At 56.4% G+C, this 24480-nt stretch overlaps 1 protein-coding gene across 1 annotated transcript in view; it reads left to right on the top strand.

The window, feature by feature from the left end:
- HMCN2 (hemicentin 2) overlaps positions 1–24480 on the top strand; it is a 129673-nt gene that overhangs the window by 31125 nt on the left and 74068 nt on the right. The window contains exons 16-34 of the mRNA XM_075015857.1: positions 1008–1202; positions 2170–2265; positions 3644–3771; positions 4443–4587; positions 5625–5737; positions 6167–6326; positions 6950–7115; positions 10981–11108; positions 14247–14519; positions 15216–15299; positions 16600–16791; positions 18045–18175; positions 18348–18495; positions 19151–19277; positions 20084–20238; positions 21500–21778; positions 21901–22182; positions 22609–22717; positions 23938–24107. Coding sequence (XP_074871958.1) covers positions 1008–1202; positions 2170–2265; positions 3644–3771; positions 4443–4587; positions 5625–5737; positions 6167–6326; positions 6950–7115; positions 10981–11108; positions 14247–14519; positions 15216–15299; positions 16600–16791; positions 18045–18175; positions 18348–18495; positions 19151–19277; positions 20084–20238; positions 21500–21778; positions 21901–22182; positions 22609–22717; positions 23938–24107 — 3081 coding nt within the window. The remainder of the gene's footprint in view (positions 1–1007; positions 1203–2169; positions 2266–3643; positions 3772–4442; positions 4588–5624; positions 5738–6166; positions 6327–6949; positions 7116–10980; positions 11109–14246; positions 14520–15215; positions 15300–16599; positions 16792–18044; positions 18176–18347; positions 18496–19150; positions 19278–20083; positions 20239–21499; positions 21779–21900; positions 22183–22608; positions 22718–23937; positions 24108–24480) is intronic.

Below are 24480 nucleotides of genomic sequence, written 5' to 3' on the forward strand. Positions count from 1 at the left end.
TAGGCCTGTGTCTACTTGGGGGAGATGCCAGCGACTCCAAAGAGCGTTTAGTGCTTGATGGATGTTTATTCCCATTCCCTCACCAGCTACTGGCGATGGAGGTAGAGAAGATCCATGTTACCTAGAGACAGGACCATTCATGTCTATAACTCTCTCCATCTCAACAGATATCTTAGCTCTGTAAGGTAGCAGAGGGGACTTGCGGACATGGGAGTAAGACAAAATGATGGAATACCCAAGACCCGTGTTTTCTGTCCTGTTCGCCACGAGTGATCTGGGCCTTTCCATGTCATTCGCATTTCTCAGTAAGATGATTAGATGGCAGAGACAACAAGACCTTGTACAGGTTGAACCTCTCTAGCCCAGCACTCTCAGGACCTGACCGATGCCCAATGAGGAAATTTTCCAGGCCACAGGAGGTCAATATTGTCTGGCACGTTACCAACACTTCCCCTGCATACTGGGCTCCTCAAATACAGTTAGGACTAAATTAGAGCTAAATAACACAGAACATTAGAACCAGGATGGGTGGCTGGTAAACAAACTTAATGGGACCATGGGAAGCTCAGACACACCCAAGATAAGTGGCCATCTGGCTTACTAAAATCATAATGAAGCACAGATGTTGCTGGACAAGAGAGTTATGGATTAGAGAGATTTAAGCTGTAGATCATCCTGTCCATATGCTGAGCACTAGGGGCTCTACCCTTTGACTTGTGTCTGTTGCACTACCTTCTGCATCTTGGCCTTTTGAGCGGATGCTGTATGCTCTTTCAGTGCTCATGTGAAATACACTGCAGCTAAACCCGTAGTTACATTCCTGCTCCTGGTGGAAATACCTTTTAATGCAGGAGCTGGGGTGTGAAGTGGACAGGATCCAAAAGCCAAACTTCAAACATGGAGAAGACCTTTGTGACCTTTAGAATGAAGCTGATTGTCCCACTTAGACACTGCACAGAATTGACATCAGAGTAGGATCTGACGCTCTTCTCTGCTTTCTCCATTAGCTGCCCCTCGGTTTTCAGAACGCCCGCAGGACACGTCTGTGGAGATGGGGAAGAGCATCCGTCTGGTATGTCGTGTAGAGGGGCATCCTCGTCCACGGATTTCATGGTCTAGACGGGATGGCCAAGCTGTCACTGTCCAGCCTCGTCCTTTCAGCAGCTCCAGCCATCAGGCAGCTGATGAACTCTTCTTGGAAAGTAAGAGACCTGGGATTATTGGAAACTGTTTGTACACAGATGTACAATCGTGTGCCTAGGCACACACAGTTAGTGCACATCTGGGTGCGTGCACGTGTATTGCATGAATATATGCATGTGTGAACACACTGGCCACACGGCTGGGTGCATGCCGTATTTTGGTGTATCAGCTGCCAAAAGATGTGTGTACTGTTCTCTTGTGTAGCATTGCATGTGTTGTCATTTTGTGTATACACATAAGCGTTTGAGGAGGGTGGCAGTTGACTGGATCTTATGCCTTTGCTTTGTTGTATGAAGAAGTTGATTGGTTTGGCACATTGCTGTGTGTTCGCACCCTTTAGTTACTGCACTTTGAGGTGCTCTGGTGTGTGTGCTTTGATAACCCGCTCTTCTCGGGTCTGTTGCCTCTTACGTTTGCTGACCAGTGGCCCTGCTTCTCCTTTGCCTTGCTCGTGGTCTGCAAAGTGAGTGTCAGGAGCTAATGTTCTGCCTTGGTAGCATGGCACACCCCATACCAGGACTATCTTCTCCACCTTGCGGACCTCCGCAAGCCGGCTGGATGCTTTTCAGGTGTATGAGCATTGGTGTGTTTGTTTATTAGGCCCTCTGCACCAGTTCATCAGTGCAGCCTCAGGCACAACATACAAGTGGACATAAACTTGATTGTTCTCGTTTGTTCATCAGCCTCCTGCCTAGTGAAGCCACTGAGCACCGATTTCCCAATGAATCCCCCTCCAAGAGGAACAGTTAGCACTTCAGTGACTAGCGTACTGGTTCAGGCCCCTCGCATGCTGTCACATGCTTTCCACTCACCTTGCACGGCTGTAAGTGAAAAAGCCAGGCAGTGCGGGATAGTTTTTTAAGGGAGCCCCTTGGTTTGCTGGGGTGGACTTGCCCCAGCAGAGCTCAGAGACATGGCTGAGTCCCTGTGTGTTGCCTTGCTCAGACTTTTCTCCATCTGCCCCAGGTGTATCACTGGATGACCAGGCAGTCTACGTCTGCGAAGCACAGAATGTATTTGGGACGATCCAGGCTGAAGCCCAGCTCTCGGTCACCGGACAAGGTTACAGTATACATTTTCAGTGTCTCTGTTATTAGTCTTGTTGTGTGGCTAAAGCAAACTAAAGCACTGAGCGCTGAAGGATGACTGTCCCTAGGTCCCTGTCTGCAGTGATGGGAACAGCACTGCTGTGATAACTCTTGTTCTGCACAGGTTGGAGTATACGGCTTAGGAATGCCAGTGCTTGCTGGCTAAACATAATGCCCTTCAACAGTCATTGTGCTACCGTGCCCAGAGATGACCCTTTACCCACATCACACTGCCAGCCATCCCACCCCTTCCCCTTGGGAATAGTGGATAAACTTTCAGCTGAATCAAATTCCCAGCGCTGAAACTGGAGTGAAATGAGATCCAGGCAGGGATGTTGTGGCTCTGTCCCATTTCTAGCAGTAACATCTGGCAGTGAACCACCTTGGCGTCCATGGATATCATCAGTAGGGATCAAACTGGGACCTCCACAGCACCAAACATATAGGGCCCCGGCACTGAAGCCAAAGAAGTGACTCTTTTTGCTGAAAACAGCTGGGCTGTTAATCACTCGAGTCGGCCACTGGACAGGAATATGAGCACCCCTGAAGCTGGCGTGTGTGTTTGCAGGCGGTAGATATGAGATCGGGTAGCCTGTAGGATGCGGCAGCTTGGGGGTGCAACCATTCACAGCTGAGATGCCCATAAAATAGCTTAAGTTGCCACGGTGTCCAACCAGTTCTGAAGCAGTCACTGCTGCTCTAGTGAATTAGCCACATTCGTCTGAAAATATATTTGATTCAAGCCACCTAGCCGCACTCAGCCCGTCCCAATAGCTGCACTGGTGTGTTGGAAACTGCGGGCTTGGGGCATCACCCAGCTGTTTGTACGCATGCAGATCCACAGTTCCCCCAGCAGCAGGCAGTGAGGACCTTGCATGAGAACAGAGTAGATGGGCTAACCTATAGCTAAATCATGGCTCTGAGAATTGGCCGGTGCTCCCCGTACGCTGAGCACCTGCTGGGCACCGAGGAGAAATTCAGGTGCCACCCAGTGCATTGGCAGAGCACCCACAGTGGGCAGCCTGTGTTTTCACTGGTGCTGCACATCCACACATGCTTTGGGGCACATAACAAAATTTATTTCACCCATGGATGGAAAAAAATCAGCGGGAACCGTGGTGTTGGCTCCTGCAGCCAATGGGGCGCATAGCTCCATCCAGCACTGTTAGTACAGAGACCCTTGTGCAGTGCTGCAGTCAGGAACGGGCTTGTTCTCAGAGGCTGGATAAGGCTCATCTGACGGATTTTTCATTCTGGAGGCTAATTTATAAAACACACAAAGAAGCAGAACCTTTGTCGTGGCTTGTTAGCGCCAGCTTGTGCCCAGTTAATGTGGCTGTTTCCTTCTCCAGTTGCCCCAGAGATAGCTGTCGGGGCCCCTGTGATCCGGGCCCAAGAGGGTCAGCTTGTCTCATTGCCATGCATAATTCTGGCTGGGAACCCTCTTCCAGACCGTCGATGGCTGAAGGACGGGCAGCCGGTGAGTCCCTGGTCCCATCCCAGTTGCCGAGTGGGGCGAGAGTCCAGATTGAGAAATGCAGATAAATCAGATTGATACTGACAGCAGTGCCCTGGTTGTGCTGTGTCATGGCACTGTGATCGTGTCAGTCAATGGATGATGGAGCAATCAAAGCGAGAGAGAGAAACGACCGAGGTGAATATCTGGGCCATCCCCAGACTCAGACTCCTCCCCCGGGAGATAGTTACACAGCTCCTGCTGTCAGGAAGCTTTGCCCTGGTAGCCTGCCAACATATTCTTCATTTCCTCCTTTACTGCAAGAGATGCACCTCCAGGCTGCACTATGTAACTCCTCTTCCTCCATGGTTACCCCCTCAGAGAATGGGGAGCTGTTGTGGTGTCCCCCCGTTGTCACTAGAAAGCCTGTCTGTAACCTGCTGAGCTCCTGTCATCTCCCCCGGGTCTCAGCAGCCCTCTGGTGATGGTCTTCCTGCGCTTCCTCCAGTTTGCCATGAGGGGCCAGATCCTTGGCTGGTGCAAATTGCCACAGCTCTGTTGCGGACAATGGAGTCGTGCCAGTTTTCACCAGCTGGGGATCTGGCTGGAGACATTTTCCAAAGGCTGAGAGACAAGCACATGATGCTCGTTGAACTGACCCTCAGTGCTGACTCTCAGTTTCTGTCCATTCCCAGGTCATGCTGAGCAGCCGCCATTCCATACGCCCAGACGGAAGCTTCCACATCGACCCAGCCTACCAGGGGGATGCTGGGAAATACACCTGTGTGGTCACCAACGCAGTTGGGTCTCACAGGCAAAATGTGACTCTTGCAGTCCACGGTGAGCAGTTTAGATCCAGGCTTCACAGCCTTCTCATCTGACTGTCTGGCTTTGCACACGGCTGTGTCTGGTTGTCTGGCTTTGCACATGGTCATGTCTAGCTGGCTGGCTTTGCACATGGCTGTGTCTGGTTGTCTGGCTTTGCACATGGTCACGTCTAGCTGGCTGGCTTTGCACACGGCTGTGTCTGGTTGTCTGGCTCTGCACATGGTCACGTCTGTCCGTTGACTTGGCACACGGTTGTGTCACCATTTGTGGAGGCAGCTGCCATGCTGTGTGTTGGGTGTTCAGCTTCCTGCAGAGCACTCACAGAGCCTTTTGGGAGAGACCTCTCTCTTGCCTCTGAGTTAAATGTGGAGTTATGATGTCCCAAGGCTAGAAGAACCTGCACTGTTGGAAGCCAGTTTCCTTAGCAAGTGTCACTCCCAGGACAGCAAGTTGTTGACAAAGGAATTTTGGAAAATTCCTGTTATCAGGCAGCTCTGGGTCATCTGAGTGGCCCGCACAAGTAGAGGTCTGTTCTGGACAAGTAGACTTCAGCAGCTTACTGGTTCCCAGCAAGTTTGATACCTGCCCCTAAAACTCCAGGGCGTTCTGGCTGAAAGGCATGAACACAACGAATGCAGTGAGGCATGGGGGGCCGGCCAACCTGCCTAGGCTGCAGTCAGTGACTGTGCTTTTGAAAGCTGGAATTCTTCAAAGGGCCCAGCACTCCCAATGGGGGCTAGATTTTCAGAAATGCTCAGTCCCTCTGTTGGTCATCTTTGTCCAGGAGAGCTGAGCTGTTTTCCAAAGCTGGCCCTCTTCTATGTAGCCAGGTTTTCATGGCTTTCTTGAAAACCAGGCCACTCATCACAGGGGCTACTGTTTGCTGAGGTGCTTGCAGGTCTGGCCCTGGGTGGGATGATCCCATGGGAGCTGAGATCCCTTGCTGCTGTGGGTGCTGAGCACTTGGACATCAGTCGCTGAGCTCTTTCCCTGCACTGCTGTTTTCAGTCAGTGTTCAGCAATAAGGAGGATGCTTCTCTTGTTTACAGCTCCGCCCAGCATTCAGCCTGGCCCTGCACTCTACACCACCAATGAGGGAGTGGCCGTCACCCTGCCCTGTAATGCCAGTGGAGTTCCCGTCCCCACCGTTGTCTGGACAAAGGTAGGGTGGAGGCGGCCCAGGCTTTGGGAGGCTGCAGAAAGATGACCCATTCTTGGCAGTGGATTAGCAAAGGAATCCCAGCTTGCTGGCTGCTGCAGGGGTGTGTTCTCACCTGCCTAGCATTGTGCAGACAGGGACTGGCCTGTGTCAGATTGTCTCCGCTGGTTGTGGTTACCACAGTGTCCCTGCTGAGTTGTGGCTAACAGTGTGGTCTCCCGGTGTCGAGAGGGCCAGGGAGATTGGCTTGCAGGTGTACCTGTGCCTGTCTGGAATGGAGAGGGTGCTTAGCTGCTAGAGCAGGAGTTGTGGAGATGGATCCAGCTGGAGAAGGGTTAGAAACACCAGTCCAGCTCCTCTTTCTCGGGTTTACCTTCCTGGTTACTCAGTTAATTCCTGGGCCTCTGCTTTGTCTGTTGTTTGCCTTTATAGGACCTGGAGCCCCTTCCCTCCCACAGTCCCCGCTACCGCCTCCCCAGCAACGGGAGCCTCCTGATCCCCCTGCCCTCTGCCAGAGATTCAGGTGTCTACGTCTGCACAGCCACCAACCTCTGGGGCTCTGCCCACTGGGAAATCCAGCTCTCCGTCAACAGTGAGTCTGCTTGTCCGCTAGCTTGGGGAAGACCCGGCCAAGGCCAGTCAAAATGGCCTCTCTGCTCGCGCGCCTTGGACTGATGAGAAGGGAGCTCAGGATAGGAACCTCAGGACTCCCGCTGCCTCCCCTTGCTGAGCTCTCTCAGTCCCGGTAGGAGGACAGATTCTCTTCCCTTCCAGTCAACATTTCCTTCCCTGTTTGCGACCGAGCCTCCAGCTCTCTCTAGGAGTTGAGAATAAAGTCCTGCCTCTCCTCGAGGTGTGTCACTGCCACCCAGAGGCGGTGTGGTGCAAAGGCTGGGACATGTCTCTAGGAATCAGAAGACCTGGACTGTATTCCCAGCTCTTGTCTGTATGACCCTGGGCGAGTCACTTCCCTTTGCTGGAGTTTGGGGCTGGGGCTATCTCCCATTGCTAATACCCTGGGGCACAAGTCTAGGGTTGGGCAGTGATAATACAGGTGTTCTGTGTCTGGAGGGGCTATGGATGTGCCTAGCGTAGGACTGCAGGGCCCAGCTCCCTTCATCTTTCCCTGGTACTAAATTCACGGCGTCAGGAAACCCGACAGTTCTTCAGCCTGGACGCCAGCCTCACAACCCACTCTTTGTCCCACCAATGCAGCTACGCCCACGATTAGCAGCAACAGATCACATGAGTCAAGGGGACCAATAAGGATCCCCACCGTGGTTGGCCAGGAAACAATACTGCCCTGTGAAGTCCAAGGTTACCCATCCCCACTGGTCATATGGACACAGGAATCTCGGCCGCTGCCTCTCACCACAGCAAGGTAAGGAACTGGCTGGAAGGTGCAGAGCTCGGGAGAACCCAATGGGTTTGTTGTTAGGTGCTCCAGAGCTTTATTTGTTCTTCTTGGGCTCTTGGGACCCTTTGGACACAGAATAGATTAGCAGCTAGAGGCCATGTTAACCCCTGCTGCAATTCCGTAGACTTCAGTGGAGTTCTGGTGGGAGACGAAGGAGGAACAGCTTCTTTCTGCAAGTCTTTTTCATGCATGTGCTGCCCTCTTGGCCATGGAGATGGCCTGACGTGGTGGAGCAGTCTGCAGCGTTTCATGGGAAGGGAGTGTTGTCTAGTGGTTACAGGTGAGGAAGTGGAAGGAAGCAGATCTGTGTTCCACTCTGTGCTTTTACTACAGGCTCACTATGTGGCCTTGGTGAATTGCCTCAGTTTTCCTGTCGGCGGCACAGGGCAGTGGTCCCCTAGTCCACAAAGATAGGCAATTGGCTTTGCTTAATTGACCTTAACAGGGTGGTTGACCTCTGTGGATGAAGGTGAAAGGCTGGTAAATAATGTGGTGAAGTCCTGCCACTGCCCAGCCAAAGCCATGAGCCCTGTTAACGTTGATGGCAAGGCTCTATGACTGGGTATGGCAGCTGGTGGCAGCCGATGGAGCAGGGACCCAGAGCCGGCTGGCTCACCAGCTCAGGGCTGGCGAGGCAAGAATGCTTTCGTTGCTGGTTGCTGTGAGCAGCGATTAGGCTGTGCCTGGCTGGAGAAATCTGTGACCTCGCAGACTCCAGCTCCTCAGGGTGATCTCAGAAGTTGGCCTAGTCCTTGAAAAGAACCAGGGTGAGTTTAGGCTTTGTCCCTGCCAGCCCTTTGTCCTAACACCTGGCTGGATGGAACATCTGCTTTCAAGCTGTGTAACGCCAAAGTGCAATCCCCCTGGAAACATCTGGGGCTTAAGTTGCACGCTGGCTTGTGGCGGGGGTGGAGGCGGCTTTTCATGTCCTGTTCTCCTGTCCCACTGCACTCCCCTGGCCTTCGGCACATCTGGCTTTGTGTGTGTTCCTGGCGGGTGCTGTCATGGTTACATCTAAGGTAGCGGAGCGAGGGAGTGATGTGCTCCAAGCAAGAGCCAGGAATGTGGCTGGAGTCAATGGAAAGGTTAAGTGATGTGATAGGAATGTGCTTTGCTCCACCTCAGCCAAAGCGGGACTTGTGCACCGAGAGCCTGGTGGAGCGTATTGTATTGCGGGTCAGCGGGACGCGCAGGACGGATCTACCGCACAGCTAATCCCTGCAAAATCTGTTTTGTGACTCTTCTCTGGGACTTAATTGATCTACTGTCTCTTCTGGCCAAATGGCTGTGAAAAGCCTCCTTCCCACACGCCATGCTCACTCCAGCTGCTCCGGGCTGGAGCTGTGCTCTTTCAGTGTTTGGCTCTGCCCGGGAGGCAGAGGTGGGCACGTTCTTGGAAGCCTGGAGACAGACATGGAAGCCACTGAGTCACCTGGAAGGCACAGGTTGAACCTCCCTGGTCCAGCACCTTCAGGACCTGACCAGTCCTGAACCAGGGCATTTGCCTGACAAGGTCAATGTTGGCCCTTCAACTCCTGGCCACCAGGGCTCTGCTCGCAGCAGCCGGGTGCTGGGGCTTCACTCCCCCAAGGTGCCAGATCCTCGCTCCCAGCTGCCAGGGCTCTAGGGCTTCGCTCCTAGCTGCCCGCCACGGGGCTTTGATCCTCCCTAGTCCAGCAATGCTCCTGGCTGCAGCCTTGTGTTTTTTTCCCCGTGAAAGCCCCAGAACACCCATGGGGTCACTGAGGATGCCAGACCACGGGTGCGGCTGGATGAGGGAAGTCCAGTTTACAGAGGTTCAGTCTGTACTTCAATCTAAGAACCTGACCGGGGCAGCTGAGCGACAGACCTGAGCTGCCATTGATTGTGAGAAGTTGAGGGTGCTCAGTGTTCCACAGGATTTTTATTGGCCAAGCTCACACATTCCCTGCCTTTGCTTGCACAAGCACCTGACTCTAAGCCTTGTGGTTCTCTGAAACCAAACCCAGGGAGTGCTGCACAGGAAAGGGCTCCCTGTGCTGGCAAAAACACAGGGCTGTGCAGTCCTGCTCCAAGGATCTTGCCTGGAACACACACGAGCAGCCTGACCTGGGCAAGGTCCTGCTTTAACCATGCACGTTCCCAGAGCCCTGCTATGCTGGCAATTGCCTCGGGTCTGTTTCAGCAAGTCCAAGGTGAGCTGAGGCACGGGAATGGCACGAGGGAAATCTCTGGGCCTGAAAGGTAACTGTTTATTCCAGGGCTAGACTAGTCATGTACCACTCCTTTCCCTCTTGCCCAGGGGTCTGGAGGGCTGCCACCCCCACATCTATTTTATTCTGAGTCCTGCATGAGTGGGTGGATGGATCTCCCATCTCTGTCTCCCACTTTTCCCTGGCTCAAAACCCTGAGTAGTATCATGAGTTACAGGCAGTGATCTTCCAGGAAGGAATTCCTTGGGGTGTATTGGTGATGACTTACAGCATTTGGCCTGGCCATGGAAAGATGCTGGAAGTAGGAGGGAAATTGCTTTTCGTTTCACGGCTCCATAGCAAGCCCTAATAGTTTATTGCTCTTCATCTTCCATTAAGTTAACGTTAAGGGACTAAATTCACCCCCACTGTATTCCCATTTACTAAATGGAGCAATGTCTGGGATGAATATGATTTAAGAGCTTACACGTTGTGTCAGCTGACACTGAAGTGCAGCTGCTTCTGGGGCAGAAAGTGGTAGCTGTTTACCAGCACGTAATAATGCCATGCAGCAGTGAGGCTTCCAGTCTCCTGTGACCCTTTACCTTGGCTCTGCTTGTTGCCTGGGGACAGCCTCCCCTCGTAACTCATTGGGTTGATTGATGGGAACACGCCACAAGGAGTCTGCAGACATGGGCGGTGGTGAGGTCATGTCTGCAGGATCCCCAACAAGGCATGGTGCAGCTGGAGGGAAGCATGTGATTAACTGCAGCAGCAACAGGTCATCTCCAGGGGAAGCTCAGCCACCCTCAGGAATGACCTCCCGTCCACAGGCAGCTCTTTGATGCTACGTCCTTCTAGTTTGGCTTCAGCTCTGCTCCTTCCTCTGGAGGAGCTGAGCTAAAGCACTTCACAACTGGAGCCATGCGTGGGAGCATCTCCAGGATGAGAACCCCGTGGGTCTCGCAAGACTGTGAAGAAAGTCCCCTGGTCATTGCACAGCTGGTGCACTGTCTGTCTGGACTTTGGTGCCTGTCCAGTTGTGGCAGGTTCAAGGACTCGGCACGCACTCCTTACATCCGCTGATGCCAGGCCTTAGACCCTGCATAACTGCAGCTGAGTCGTGGTGGCAGGCTTATGCAGTTGGCTCTGATCAGGGTATCCCTGGGTTGGCAGGTGACTCCGGGGCAGGAGCTGGTGGGAGGCAGTGGAGGATGGTGCAGGGATGCTGTAGGAAGAGGGTGCCATGTTCGGAGGGCCAGGTTACGCTGAGGGTGGGGTTTGGTGTTGGCCCCAGGCTGGGGGTGGTACATATGGCCTCTGGAGGGGAGCTGTCTTTGGAGTGGGTAGGAACCTCCCTTCCCCGGACCATTAGAGACTGCAAGTTCCTCAGGGCAGGGGCTGGGTCTGTGCAGCGTTAATCACGCTGACAGTGCTCCAGCAGTAGGGACCTTCCAAACAACGGGAATGCTCCACAGATGCTGACTGTACGGAGGGCTCCTCCCTGGCCTCCTGTCATCTCCTGGTGAGGTAGCGCCTCTGGCTGCTGAGAGAGAGCTGTCAGGAGACCCAGGCGGAGAAGGGACCACACGCTGTTCTCTCAGTTCTGGTGGGTTTTTCTTAGAGCGTCCTGTATGGACTGTCCTCTTCTGCTCTAGGTACAGCATCCTCCCTTCAGGCTCCCTCCGACTGGCTGAGCCCAGCGTGACTGACAGCGGCCTCTATACCTGCACAGCCGTGAACCCAGCTGGGAACTCCTCGCTGAGCTACCTCCTGCGAGTCCAAGGTGCCTGTTCAAGCAGAGCTCTGTCTGGCATGTCCCAAGGTGTGGGCGGACTGTCCCAGCCAGTGGGAGGCGAAGGTGGTGGTGTATGTATGTGTGGGGAGGAGATCTCATTGGAACAATGGGGTCATGTCCTGTGTACCCTTTGCCTGCTGTGTCCTAGATGGGAAATGGGCAGCGAGAAGCAGGAGCCCTTCGCAGGGCGTTGGTGTTTCCATATAGGGGGCATTTGGACCTAGCTCACCTCCCAGCTTACAAGGGGTTGGTGTGGTGCCCCTCACCCTGGCATTAGGCACTAAGGGGAAGGGGCAGCGATGTTTGGGGATGAAAGCAGGGCACTCTCTTTAAGGGGGCTAGTGATCTGGGGGAGCCTCCTAAGGTGCCTTCTCTGGCTACCTAGTGGCTGTTCCAGGAAGTTTCCTCAGCTCCCACTTACCGGGCTGCCCCCTTAGCCCTTGTTATGCCCCAAGCTGGCTCCTGGGCATTAGTCCCGAGGTGTTTGCTGTTGGGTCTTTCCCAGCTGGGTATTTTAGGACCACCCCGTACCACCCCATTGCTCACACTGAGTACAGGGGCCGCTCCAAGAATAACACCCCTGCTCCCCCTCGCCCAGTGGGGAAGGGCTCTTGGTTAGAACCAGGAGTCAAAAGGTGCACCGGTCTCCGGTCCAGCTGTGAAATGGATGTCTTGGAAAATGCTTTCCACGCCCGTCAGGTAAGGTCTGGGTGACAAGGCTTCAGGGCCAGCGAGAGCAGCCCGGGCACGGCTGGATGAAAGCCCTTCGGATGCCCAGGCCAGGGCATCCTGGCAGCACTTCCTCATGTAGCAGGACAGGGTGTGTCTCAGGCACGCTGCCTGTGTCTCGCAGAGGTGCTGACTCCATGGGCTGGGGGGGGAAATTACGTGGTGCTCAGCACAGACCAGCAGACGAGTTCCCTCCTCCCCTCCATGCTTCCCACCTGCCAGCAGCCTGCGGATCTGCTCTGCCTCCTCCACCCTCCCCGCACCTCTGGCTGCTGCTTTGCCGGGTCAGAGGCTCTAGGCGGGAGGAGGAGGAACGAGGACATGGTGCACTTGGGAGAGAGGGTGGAAAGAGGTGGGGCAGCGTTTGGGGGAAAGGATGGAGTCGGGGTGGGACCTGGGGCAGAGTGGGGGGGTGGTTCGAGCACCACCTCCCCGCCCACGCGAAAGCAGAAGTTGGTGCCTCTGGTGTCACTTGAAATTGGTCAGAAGATGGCTTGTTCGGAGAGGTCCCAGGACGTGGTCCATTAACTTCCCAGTGCAAATGGACCCTAAGGTCCTTCAAGGGCAGCCCAGCTGTGGCCAGTGCTAATGCCCTGCCAGGCTAGTGGGAGCCTATCCTTAGACTGTGCTCAGCCCCAGTGGCCCCTGTGCATCATTGCATCCTCCAGCCGGCGGACAGGATGTGGACACCTGCCTCTACCAGCACAAGAGCGATCTCTATAGCCGGTGGGGCTATGGGCGAGCGGGACGGGACCCTGTATGCAGCCAGCTGTGAATATAATTATCCTGCTGCTGCCCCCGAGCCCTGCAGGCATGTACTGTAAAGGGGTGGCAGTGCTGCTGAGTTAGAAATGCAGGAGATGCTTAAGGAGACATCATCTGCTGTCCTGGCTGGATCTGTGAGTTCATTTCAATGTGGTCATCAGGTTTCTTTCTCTTCCCTTCGCCCAATCAGTCCACAAACTTGGCTTCCTCCAACAGTGCCCCTGGCTTGAACCTGTCTCACCTCCATGGTGCTGATGGATGGCTTCCCTGCTCTGCCCCACCACATGCCCTATGAGGGTGTGAAGCCCTCTGGTCGTTTGCTCGAGGGTCCCTGTGTCGGCTTGTGCTGGGAGAGCTGTCCAAGATGCTTCAAGCCGACAAGGCAAAGCTGTGACTTGGCTTTCTAGTCACTGTTCATCTGTTTCAGTGAGGGACTGCTAAGCCTGGTGAGAGTTGAGCTGCATGTAGACAAGGAGCCCTGTGTTACTGCCCGTGTTAAAAATGTCTCAGTGCTGAGTGTTTTATGAATGGGCGTAAACACGTTGCATGTTCAGCCCCACGGCAGCCTGTGGCGGCTAGGGACATGTGATGTGAACAACTGCAGCAGCACAGACCAGGCTGAGGATGTGGGGACCGTGTTTGTAAAGGAGAGGTGATTCCAGGGGGCTGATACACTGATGTGCACGGTCCGTGGCCGCTGAGCCGGAGGGATTGAGTGCAGGAGGATGCTCGGCTCTGAGCAGGTTCCGTCACTCTTGGGAATCATTTCTCGTGGCATCCAGGAGCTTTGTGAACATTAACGCGGAGTCCCATTGTGAAGTGGGTCCCTGGAAACCCCACCTTTTATAAAGGGGGAAACTGAGGCACACAGCGGTTAACAGCTGTTGCCCAAAGTCCCTCAAAGAGACCAGAACCCTGGTTGGCTGGTTCCCTCTCACTGGTAAATGGTACCTTGCACCCGAAATAATGGTTCTGTTGGCCAGTCTCTCTCACAAAGCGAGTCCTCCAGCTGATCGCGTCCAGTGCCCGTAAAGCCAGTTTTCAATGCTCACATGGCCAGGACCCTCTTTTCATTGTGTAACACCTGCAGCAGCTGTTGGAGCCAAAGAGTGAGGCAGGGAGGCCCTCTCCTCGCTGTGAGAGGACAGTAGATGATTCTCGCTGTGAGAGGGCAGATATGCATTCTCTCTCTGAGCACTGGCATGTGTCCCCAGACGGGCATGCATCTGGAATGGCTCAGGCCTCACAGCGAAAGCTTTGTGCGAAAGGGAGCTGATTTTACACAGAATATCATCTCTGAAGCATTCTCAAGCAACCCTGGATGAAATGAAAATGGGAGCACTGGGTTGTGACTCCTCCTCTCAGGGCAGAACAGTGCAGTGATGTTCAGAGCAGAAAATGAGGATGCAGGGCCCCTAGATTCTCTTCCTGGCCCTACCACTGAATCCCTGTGAGACCTTGGGCATGTCACTTCACCTTTTCATGCCTCAGTTTCACCCTCTGTGCAATGGGACCAATGAGTCTAACACCACCCAGAGCCGGAGATCTCTGCCTCAGAGGAGATTCCAGGAGCCCTTTCTGCCTCCTCCCAGCCTGGCGCACTCTCCTCCCTCTACCTTGTTTTTATTTCAGTGCCGCCTCATGTTCAGCCAGGCCCCAAGATTCTGAAGGTGCTAGTGGGTCACCCGCTGGGCCTGCCCTGCCTGGCTCATGGCAATCCAGTCCCCAAGCTCCAATGGTCCAAGGATGGCAGCCCACTGAGGGTGGGTAACCAGGATTTCCTGGAGGGGCCTGACGGGACAATCAACATCCTGGACGTGCGGGTCTCCGATGCAGGGCGGTACCGGTGTGTCGCAGCCAGCAGTGCAGGAGAAGATGCCATTGAGTTTGTGGTGGAGGTGCTGGGTGAGTGACATGGCTCTCTTCTGCTGCGCTCCCTGAGGTAACGTGCCGCCGTGCGCTGGCTGCCATCATGGCCCACGGGGGGGCGTGAACCAGCGACCGCCACAGCTAAGGGACGGTATTGCACTGGCTGAGCTGTAGAGCCCAGCACTGTAGCTGGGGCTGTAACAGAGGGTGTCCTCTGGGCCAGGCGCAAAGTGGGACTGTCAACACCCACTGGCCAGTTGTTAAGTATCCTCCTCCGGCACAGGGCCTGGCCTGGCCTGGGAAGAGAGTGAGGTATGTCCTCTGGACAGGCATAAAGCTGAAATTGGGCCCAGGTCCTTCCAGATTCTGGGGTGCCCTTCCTCTCCCTTCCCATGTGGGTGGAGGGTGCAAGGCTGCTACATGCCGCCAGCAGGTCTTTGTGCTAAATCCTCTTCAGTGGCAGAATGAGTGAGCACCTGCCTCAGCCCAGCAGGGTGGTGTCCTGGGGCGAGCCCAGAACCTGGTGCTCCAAGGAGCCCGCCTCGACCCTGCCTCCCCCCTCTAGCTCCTTCCAATGCAACTGGCATCCAGGAGCTGCAGTGTTCATACCTCTGCTTCTCTTCCCCTGAGATGAGTCTCCAAAGGGGCCGGATGTCGGGGGAGAAACTTTCCCCGAGGAGATTAGGCCCGAGAGTCACACACAGGGCCATTGGTGCAACTTGTGCTCTCCAGAGCCCCCTTACCTGGAGGACAGTGCAGATGTCCTGCTAGAACGCATGCGCCATGAGAACGTCACGCTGCCCTGTGCTGCCAAAGGTAAGAGATCAAGTCTAGAGGGCTCTAGAATGGTGGTGTGGACTAGGGGTTAGCATGCTGGCCTGGGAGTCAGGCGGGCTCTGTTCTAGTCCTGACTGCTCCTGAGTAACTTTGGGCAAGTCCCCTCCCTTTGTGATGCTTTAAGAATAAAATATAACTTACACACAGCCTGCTGCGCGTGTGTGTGATGTCAAAGGGGAATTCAGGGCGGGTGTGTCTTCCAACTGGGGATCACCAGGTCCACGTTTCAGGGTCAGCCATGTTCTCCAGGGCAGCATCCTCTTAGTCATTGCTCAGCAGTCCTGGAAACCCAACCCCACCAGGGTGACTGGCTCGGGGGTGTGAGGTGACATGCTGGCAGGTCATGGTAGTGGCTCCTTCTTTCCCGCTGCTTCCAGAGGAGCCTGGGCGTCTGTAGGATCAGCTGGAAAGGAGCTGGTGTTGGTGCCTGCTGGGCAGCTCTGCATGTGGGGCACCACAAGATGGCCGGTGGGAGGGGCAGGGGAGCATCGTGCTGTGTGAGAGGCTGGTGCCGCAAGGTGCTCTCACTAGGAAGATGTGGTCCTTGATGCAATGAGAACGTTCAACAACCCCTGTAAGTTGGACGCACCACTGGCAAGGGGGTGATAATGGTACCTCTGGTCCCCAGGTCCCCTCGGCACCACATGGCCAAGGACTGGGCGGAGGGGGCGGGGCACAGTGGCACATCAGACCATGTGCTCTGGCAGGGGTGGGGTGAGGGCTTTCCCCAGAGGGGCTTGGTGCTGTTAATTTTCCTTTAGCTGAGCCTGGCACAGCAGGGGAGAGAAGTGAGGAAGTAAAAATGTACCTGGAGCACCTCCTGGTGGCTGTCGGCAGGGTGACATTTCCCCCGCAATGATTGGGAGACCCCTGTTTTGAAAGGGCTCTGGGAGAAACTCTCAGTGGGCCAAGTATTTACTGTGTGGGATGGACTGGCCACCCAAGGCTGCGCTGATGGGGCCCACTGGACAGGCCCTGGGGGATTGGGTCTGGCCGTCCCTGGCCAGGTAGCAGGAATGGACGCTGGATAGGAGAGGACTTGGACAACTCCCCCGGATGTGCGCACCACCCTGTGTTGGAGGGATGTGCCTTGAGCTCTACCTCTGACTGGTGGTACCCACCCTGCAGCTTCTACTTTCCTGAACCTTGGGGTGCAGGAGTATGATGGGGCCTCAAGGAGTGGCAGTGAAACAGGGCATCTGCACAAGCCGCTCTCACCTAGAGGAAGCTGCAGCTGTCTGACTGATCCCCCCCACTCCCTGCCTTGGCTGTCCCACAGGCCTGCCCAAGCCGGCTGTCCGGTGGCTAAAGGACTCCGCTGAGCTGCAGGCCAGCTTCCCACGCTCCTCGGTGCTGAATGAGGGCTCTCTGGTGATTGGCTCTGTGCTGCCCAGCGACAGCGGAGACTACACGTGCTTGGCGACCAACGAGGCCGGCTCTGTGCAGAGGAGAACCAGGCTTGTGGTGTATGGTGAGAGGAGGCTAAAGGGATGGAGCAGATTCGGAGGCTGGGGATTTGTCCGGTGCTTGGGTGCAGCAGATTGGGCCACACCCACTTCTGATGTCCCAGCCTCGTTCTCCAACCTCAGGTGGCAGCAAGAACTGTCTGCCGGGGGCGGGGGGACCGAAGCTGTGACCGGGCCTGGGAGCGGGGTCTGGACTCTGGTCGGCTGTCTGGAGCAGAGCTGGTGGAGCCATATGAGGGGAGGGAAGTTGGAGCACAAAGTCCTAATTTTACATGTCCTGGAGAGCATTGGGTGTGCTCATCTGCCATCCCGTTGCCGTGCGGAGAGGGGGCGGACGGGCAGAGGGGTGTCCAGGACAAACGTATTGGGAAGGTTTTGGCATTATGTTCAAGCCAGGAGCTGCCAGTGCTGGTGTGAAAAGGGCTCCTAGCAGCTTCTCCCACCGGTGAGAAGGGAGGATGCAGGCCAGGCTCCAGAGCCCAGTGATGCAGAAACAAACCGGTCTCACTGGGAAACTGATGTCTTTGTAGAGCAGAAGGTGCTGTCTGGTGTTCTCTGCCCTGTCCCCCCCTTTGGTTCCTCATTTTAAACCTGTGACCCGTGTCCCTGCCCCTGTTTTCTCCTTGATTGTCATGAGCAAGCTGTTGGTTTCTGGGTCCAGTAGCCGCCCTCACTCAGCTGCGGGAGGGACCTGAGCAGTGGGAGAACTTCGGCCCACCCACTTCCCAGCCGTCAAGTAGTAACTGGGGCTATTCTCACCACGTTGGGTCCTGGAGGCTGCTCAGCCACTGAGCTCCCCCTCAGCCTGCTCTCTGAGCACGGTCAGCTCAGCAGCGTACAGGGTGGGGCAGCAGAGCTTCCCCACCTGTCCTGTCTCCGCATGCCCAGCCCTGGTGCCAAGGAACTTTTAGCCACCCCAGGCCCTCAGTGCTCCAGCTAAGGTCACTTCACCCTCTTTGTTAGCTGCCTGCAACCAGCTTTCACGCAGGCACAGACCTGCCGTTCGTGAGCTGGAGAGTCTGCTGTTGGACACACCTGGTAGGTGCGGGCGAGCCCTCTGCCATAGTGCCGGAGGGGCGGGTGGGCCCCTGGACTGATGGCCGGGTTGGTCTGTGTATCCTGGTTCCTGCTGAAGTGGCAGGGTGAGTTGCCAGGTTGGATGCGTGTTCCGCTGAAGGGTGGGCAGTAGCCGGGTGAGCCAGCTCTGCTTTCCTCTGCTCATGTCTCTCCGGATGCGGCTGTTCCTCTCCTTTCACAGCACCCCCTGAGCTGAGAGGCGGCGGCCACCAGAGGAATATCTCCCTCCTGGCTGGCCAGCCCCTGACGCTGGATTGTGATGTCTCTGGCAGCCCAGCCCCCACAGTCACCTGGCACAAGGATGGGCAGCTGGTGAGTTGCGGGAGAAGGGAGCTAGCAGACACACTGGTGGCAGAGGGTGCTGTCCCAGCCCAGGACTGGAGAACGGCCCAGGGAATCAAGGCTCCGATGCGCACCTGGGTGGCTGGTAGCAGAGGGTAAAGCAGCTTCCGTCCTTGTCCTAATTCTAGCTCTTTCCCTCCAGCTCACAGAGGGCGGCAGCCTCCACTTCCGCAGTGGAGCACAGGCCATGGGGTTCCACAAGATCCGGAAGGAGGACGCAGGGTCCTACACCTGCAGAGCTGTGAACAGGGTCGGTGAGGCACAGAGACACTTCCACGTCCTCGTTCTAGGTGAGTCCCGGGCCTCAGCCTCCTTCTGTCCCAGAGAAGAGTGTGCCTGCTCAAACCAGCGAAATCTCTTTGGGGACTGGTGGGAGTGAGTGTCCCAGCCTCCCCTCGGGGCTAACTGGCCAGCGTGCTGACAGTCCCTCTGGAGAGGGGCCGCCACTCTGCCACCTCCCCACACCTGTTTGAATCCACAGGGCCAGATTCAGACCGTGGAGTGAGCAAGTGCAGCTCCATTGACTTCCTGCCGATTGCACCCTCTTACTCCAGGTCTGACTTTGGCCACGTGTGTAGCATTCATTAAATGTGAAGTGTTGAATGAGGCGGTAAAGAGGAGAAGCTCTGCGGAGCGGGAAGCCTGGCAGTGGCTGCACTGCATTCAGGGTGTGCAGAGGTTTTCCGTTCACACCTGCCTTTCCTTTGCTAAGCTGCCCTGTCGGATGCTGGGGGATAGTTGTTCTCCTGCATCTCCCTGGACTGCACTTGGAAGTGAGTGGGAGGAGGTCAGTGAAACTGACCTGCAGCTTCAGACTCCTGTACACCTTATAAACAGCAGTAAAGCTGTTAAAGCCCTCTCAGTCTGCCTGCCCCTCATCACCCATATCCTTGGCCATTGTCTTCGTGGCTCTCTGGGGATCTCCTCCTTCCTTTCCTCCCCTAGTCTCGCCCGTGGTACATGGGCCGGGGTCGCCCCCTGATGTGTCGGTGCTGGCGGGCTCTGAGGCAGAGCTGCAGTGTCGGGCCTCGGGAGTGCCGCCTCCCCAGGTGGAGTGGATGAAGGATGGCCGGTAAGTGTGCAGGGTCTGTGGCGAGTCGCTGGCTGGGGCTCCCCAGTGCGAGGGGATCTGGCCCGCTCTGGTCGGCTAGAGGCTGCAGAAAGCTTTGGTTTGACGGGCAGCGTGACGCAGGGTTGAAGCTCCAGGTGGGGGGAAACCAGGGCTGGTGTTAGTGACCCTGTGCTACATACAGTCATCCAATAGGCTTCAGGAGCAGAGAAAGTGCTTTTGGACGCCCAGGGACCTCTCCATCTGCTTCTAATGGGCAGGGCCACCTCTTCAGAACAGCCACCTCAGAGCCCACCCGGGACCATCTCAGCACGGAGGCCAAGCACAGAGCTCCAGCCTCTCCTCCCTGGCGCAGGTCCCTCCCAGTCACAGGCCTGTCGGAGAGCATGTGACGCGATCCGTGTGAGCTGCGGGCCAGGCTGGCTCTCCCGCCAGGGAGTGGCTTTGCCGTGTTCTCTGTGGGACACTGCAGCACACGGTGGTGGCTCTGCCCTGGGAGCTGCTGAATTCAGCAGTGGATCTTATCCAGAGAGCCTGTGGACCGGACCGGACCCCTCCCTCTGAACCTGGGGCTTGCACGCCAGGGTGGAGACAGATGGCGCAACAACTGCAAAAGCTCCTGCACATTTCTGTGGGCAGAGGAGGTCTTGGTCTCCAGCACCTTTCGCTGGCACTGCAGTTGTTAAACAAGGATGAAATCTCCCAGGATTCACTAGCCCCATTGGCTTGGGTGCAGCAGGCTCAGCTCTCCGGCTGCAGTCTTGTGCCTGCTTCCCAGCCTAGTATTTGTAAGGCTTCTGTGTCCTTAGGCCTCTTGCCCAGATGGACTCTCACATCCAGCTCTTGGAGGAGGGACAGGTGTTGAGGATCCAGACCAGCCAGCTGGGAGACCAAGGGGAGTACCAGTGTCTGGCCTTCAACCGGGCTGGCCAGGACACCAAGACTTTCCAACTGCATATTCTCAGTAAGTTCCCAACGTGGAGCGTCCTCTGTGCCCTGCTCTTAGAGCGTCAGGTTGCAGCAGAGAGAGCGACAGCAGATCTGGCCGCACTCCAGCTTGGAGAGAGCCTCTCGGCCTGGGGAGGCGGTGTGCTAAAAGAGGCAGACGGAGACACGGCAATGCAGGCGTGGTTCTCAAGCCCTCCTGACCTGCAGGGTCGGAGCTGGGGAGGGGTGGGGAGTGCGGGGGCCTAGCTGGAGTCACCACTGAAAGTAGTTTTAGTGTCCTAGTTGGAGCCCCGCTGCCGAGTCTGTCTGCCCAAGCTTGGGCTTGCTCCGAGCTGCAGCGGAAGTGTTCCCAGGGAGAAGTTTTCTCCCCTAATCTCTTCCTCCAGGGTCCTTCAGGCCAAGTCTAGGTTAAGTAATTGGCAACCCAGTTCTGTGTCGTGCCCTGGGGCTGTCTCGTGGTGGTGGCAGGGGGTCAAGGGCTGGTAGCCTGCAGCTCCCCATTGCTCTCATCCGTGACGTGCACCTTTGGGGTGGGTGAGAGCCTTCTTTTGCAGTGGTGGGCAATAATCAGTACACAGACCAGACGCAGTTTGCCAGTTAACCCCCGGCGGGCCGTTACTGCTTTATTTGCCTGCACCTCTGCAGGTACAGCTGCTTGCAGCGCCTCTTGGCCACAGATCACTTTTTCCGGCCAATGGAAGTCGCAGGAAGCGATGTCCCAGTCCGTGCCACTTCCGGTAGCTCCCATTGGCTGGGAACAGAGATCCACGGCCAATGGGAGTGATCGTACCTGCAGAGGTGGAGGTAGCTAAAGCGCTGGCTGCCCACCAGGGGCTAACCCCAGTGAACCATCTCCGGCTTGTTGCCCACCTCTGCTCTCTTGTGTTACTCGGTGACTGATGGCTGCATCACACCAATGCGCTGCCCTTAACTGACTTCGCCTTTCCTCCCCCAGTTCCTCACCACCAGCCCTTGGTCCCTGAGCCTCCATGCTCCCCGCATGTGTGTAGCTGGCTGAGCTTCCTGGCCATGCTGCCCTGCTCCCTTCCAGCAGTCAGAGTCCTCCTTTCATCACCTCGCTGCTGCGTCTGTAGGAGTTGCTTGGCATAGTCTGGTCTAAAAGGACCAGGTGTGGACCTGGCAGGGGTTCCATGTGATGGCACCTTCCCTGCCCTCGTGGAGCCAGGAACCTCCTCCACCCAGCCTCACAGGGGAGCAGTGCAGCCGCCTCTTGGTGTCCCCTGTGTTTCACTCTCCTCATGTGTTTGCCTTTCTAGCTCCCCCAACCATTCTGGGCTCCGGCGAAAGGGCGGATGTCGTGGCCTTGTTAAACCGCCCCGTCGGGCTGCTGTGTGAGGCTCAGGGCTCACCAGCTCCCACCATCACCTGGTTCAAAGATGCACGCCCCATCGTCTCCAGCGCCCAGGCAGCCTACACCAGCGGGGGGAGAGGTCTGCAGCTCGGCCGGGCCCAGGAGTCTGACACGGGGCTCTACACCTGCCGGGCCACCAATGCTGCGGGGGTGGCAGAGAAGGCCATGAGGCTGGAGGTGTATGGTATGGCTTCCCAAGCCACGTGGCCCCGGGCCTGAGAGCACGAGGGCCACGCCACACTTGTTCTCCCTGTTCTGCTGGCTCCATGCTAAAAAATGCTCTCCATGTCTCCCCTGCCTCTGCAGTACCACCTGATATTGAAGGCAACAGCCAAGCGGGCCAGACCGTGGCAGCAGCAGTGGGCCAGCTGTTGGCGTTGGAGTGCTCGGCCAGGGGCCAGCCCCCGCCTGCCCTCTCCTGGCTCAAAGACGGCCGCCCGCTGGCCGAGAGCAATGGGACGCAGATCCTAGGAGGTGGAGCAGTGCTGAGGATCGAGAGCGTCTCGGAGGGCTCAGGAGGGACCTACACCTGCTTAGCCAGCAGCCCGGCAGGGCAGAGGGCGCTCCACTATTCAGTGGTCATTCAGGGTCAGTCTCTGGGCGACGGTGGGGAGTGGGGGTGATACTGCGTTGGCTGCAGGGCTGGAAAACAGCATGGCGTGCCTAGAGGGCTGTGACAGGGCCATGGCCATGCGCAGCATCTGCTGCCCAGCAGCCGCCCAGGCTGGGCTGGCGAGTGGATGGCACCGAGGAGCTCTGAATGGATTCACCATGGTGGGGTTGACTTGTGTCGTGTATTTCTCTCAGACTCCTGGCGACTCTCAAGACCCTCAGGGATCCTGACTTTGTCTCCCTGGCTGCTCCCAGCTCCCCTGGGAGCCTTGCTGTCTTCTCCAGGCGCCCAGCAGCTCCCCAGGGATACATTTATTCCTATGTGAGGGTCACACTCTGGGTTGGGCTGGACTCCTGTTATTCTCCGCTGACTTTACATTTGTGCTTTCTTATTCCACTCAGCTCCTCCCCAGCTGCTGATTGGAGAAGGGGAAGGTCATGTGACAGCAATTGTGAATGACTCCCTGAGGCTTCCCTGTCGTGCCACAGGCTTCCCTGCCCCCGTGGTCCAGTGAGTACAGAGATGGAGGGAGCAAGGACGCCCTTGCTGGGTTCTTGCTGGGGCCGTCCTGAGGCTTCTCTCTGGTCCCTTAATCGTTTGAGTGCTGGGGCTCGGCAACTCCAGGGATCTCAAAGGAATGCAGAATGCACGACACCTGCTCACAGTACTGGGGAGCTGCTGGGAATGCCCCACTGGGGAGAGGCATAAAATCCTCAACCCTGGAATTTTCCTTGTTAAGTGGCTCCCCTCCCCATCCCCTGCCCCACTCCTCTCTGGTCTGGGGTATGAACGTACCCCTGCTGGCACCACCCACAGGCAGCTCTACCCAACCGCCTAACGCCAGTGGCATGACTTGGGCTGAGTGCCCCTGTTTGCCAGTGGGGGGAGCCCTCCCGTGAGTTAAGAAGGGTGTTATGCTGATTCCCCTTCCTCTGCCCGCGGTAGCGCCCTCTTTCTTGGGCACAGCTGCCAGCAGGCTCTGTGCTAATGGTGGGCAACCTGCAGCCCACTGGGCTACCCCTGCGGCCCATGGACCCCCTGGCTAGCCCCTTATTCGTGGCTGTTCCAGTTCTGGGTGGGAAGGAGGGGGGGCCTCCAGTGTCCCAGTGCATGAGAGGCACATGGGAGCAGGGCCACGGGACTGCAGGGGGAGCCCCAGTGGATCACGGGCTGCTGCAGCGCACTGAGGTGAAGGAGGGGCACTCGTGCGGCCCACTCAGAATGGGTGGTTACCCATTGCCGCTCTACGCTGAAATACCCCGTGTACCTAGCGCGGGTGGGGAAAGTACCCAGAAAGTTACTTGAGTAAAAGTGCTGCAGCTTTCACGTCTGGATACTTGAGTACAATTAAGATGTGATGTGTGTGTGTAAGAGTGAGAGTGTGAGTGAGACCCTGGGGGTGGGGGGGGGAGGGAAAACAAACAAACTCAAGTAGTTTTCCAAAAAGACGCTGGTGACTTGTAGTTAAGTATATTCCCCATCCCCAGCAAGTGTACTTTTACTCAAGTACCTTTTTAGGTACTTTTTCTGCCTCAGGTACCTAGGGGATGTGAGATGCTTTACCCATAGCAAACCTTGCCAGCTGCCCCATGACTCCACCCCTTGATGCCATTTCATCTCGCTGTTCCCCTGTTCCTTGTCTGGCGGGCAGCAGGCCTCCTTCTAGGAGGCGGGTGGGAGAGCCACTGCTCTTCACCTAGTAAGCACTCCCCTATCGTTGCCTCTCCTAGGTGGCTGAAGAATGGCCAGCCCATCAGAGAGCTGGAGGGGGCGGAGGAGGCAGAGGATGGAAGGATGCTTTGGATTCCCCGGGTGAGGCTCCATGATGGAGGACACTACGCCTGCGAAGCCCTCAGTGATGGGGGCAGAGCCAGAGCAGAGGTGCAGGTGTTGGTACAAGGTGAGCAAGGCTCTCCTGACCTACCTGTGGGAGAAGCAAGTCCCAGGCTTAGCACTGACACAGCTGAGAAAGAGACAGGAAGCCAGATCTCAGCCAGCCTCTGGAAGGCTGTTTCCAGGATCGCTGGTTCAGGAATGAGTTTGATTCCCGCTCCATGCTTCTGAAGAAGGCGCTCTGGTCGGCTCCAGACAAATAGTGCATGTGGGTGGGTCATGGAGGCTCCTACTGGAGGACGGAGGCAGTGGAATTGTGTATATCCCATGAGGGGGTGGTTGGCGGGAACAGTCACCAGAGTAAAGGCCTGGTGGGTCCCATCCTCACATATAAAGGAGAGAGCAGCCAGAGCTTCTAGTGACTGAAGGACAGACCCGTT

This window comes from Carettochelys insculpta, chromosome 21, assembly GCF_033958435.1.
Source record: "Carettochelys insculpta isolate YL-2023 chromosome 21, ASM3395843v1, whole genome shotgun sequence".
Taxonomy (NCBI): domain Eukaryota; kingdom Metazoa; phylum Chordata; order Testudines; family Carettochelyidae; genus Carettochelys; species Carettochelys insculpta.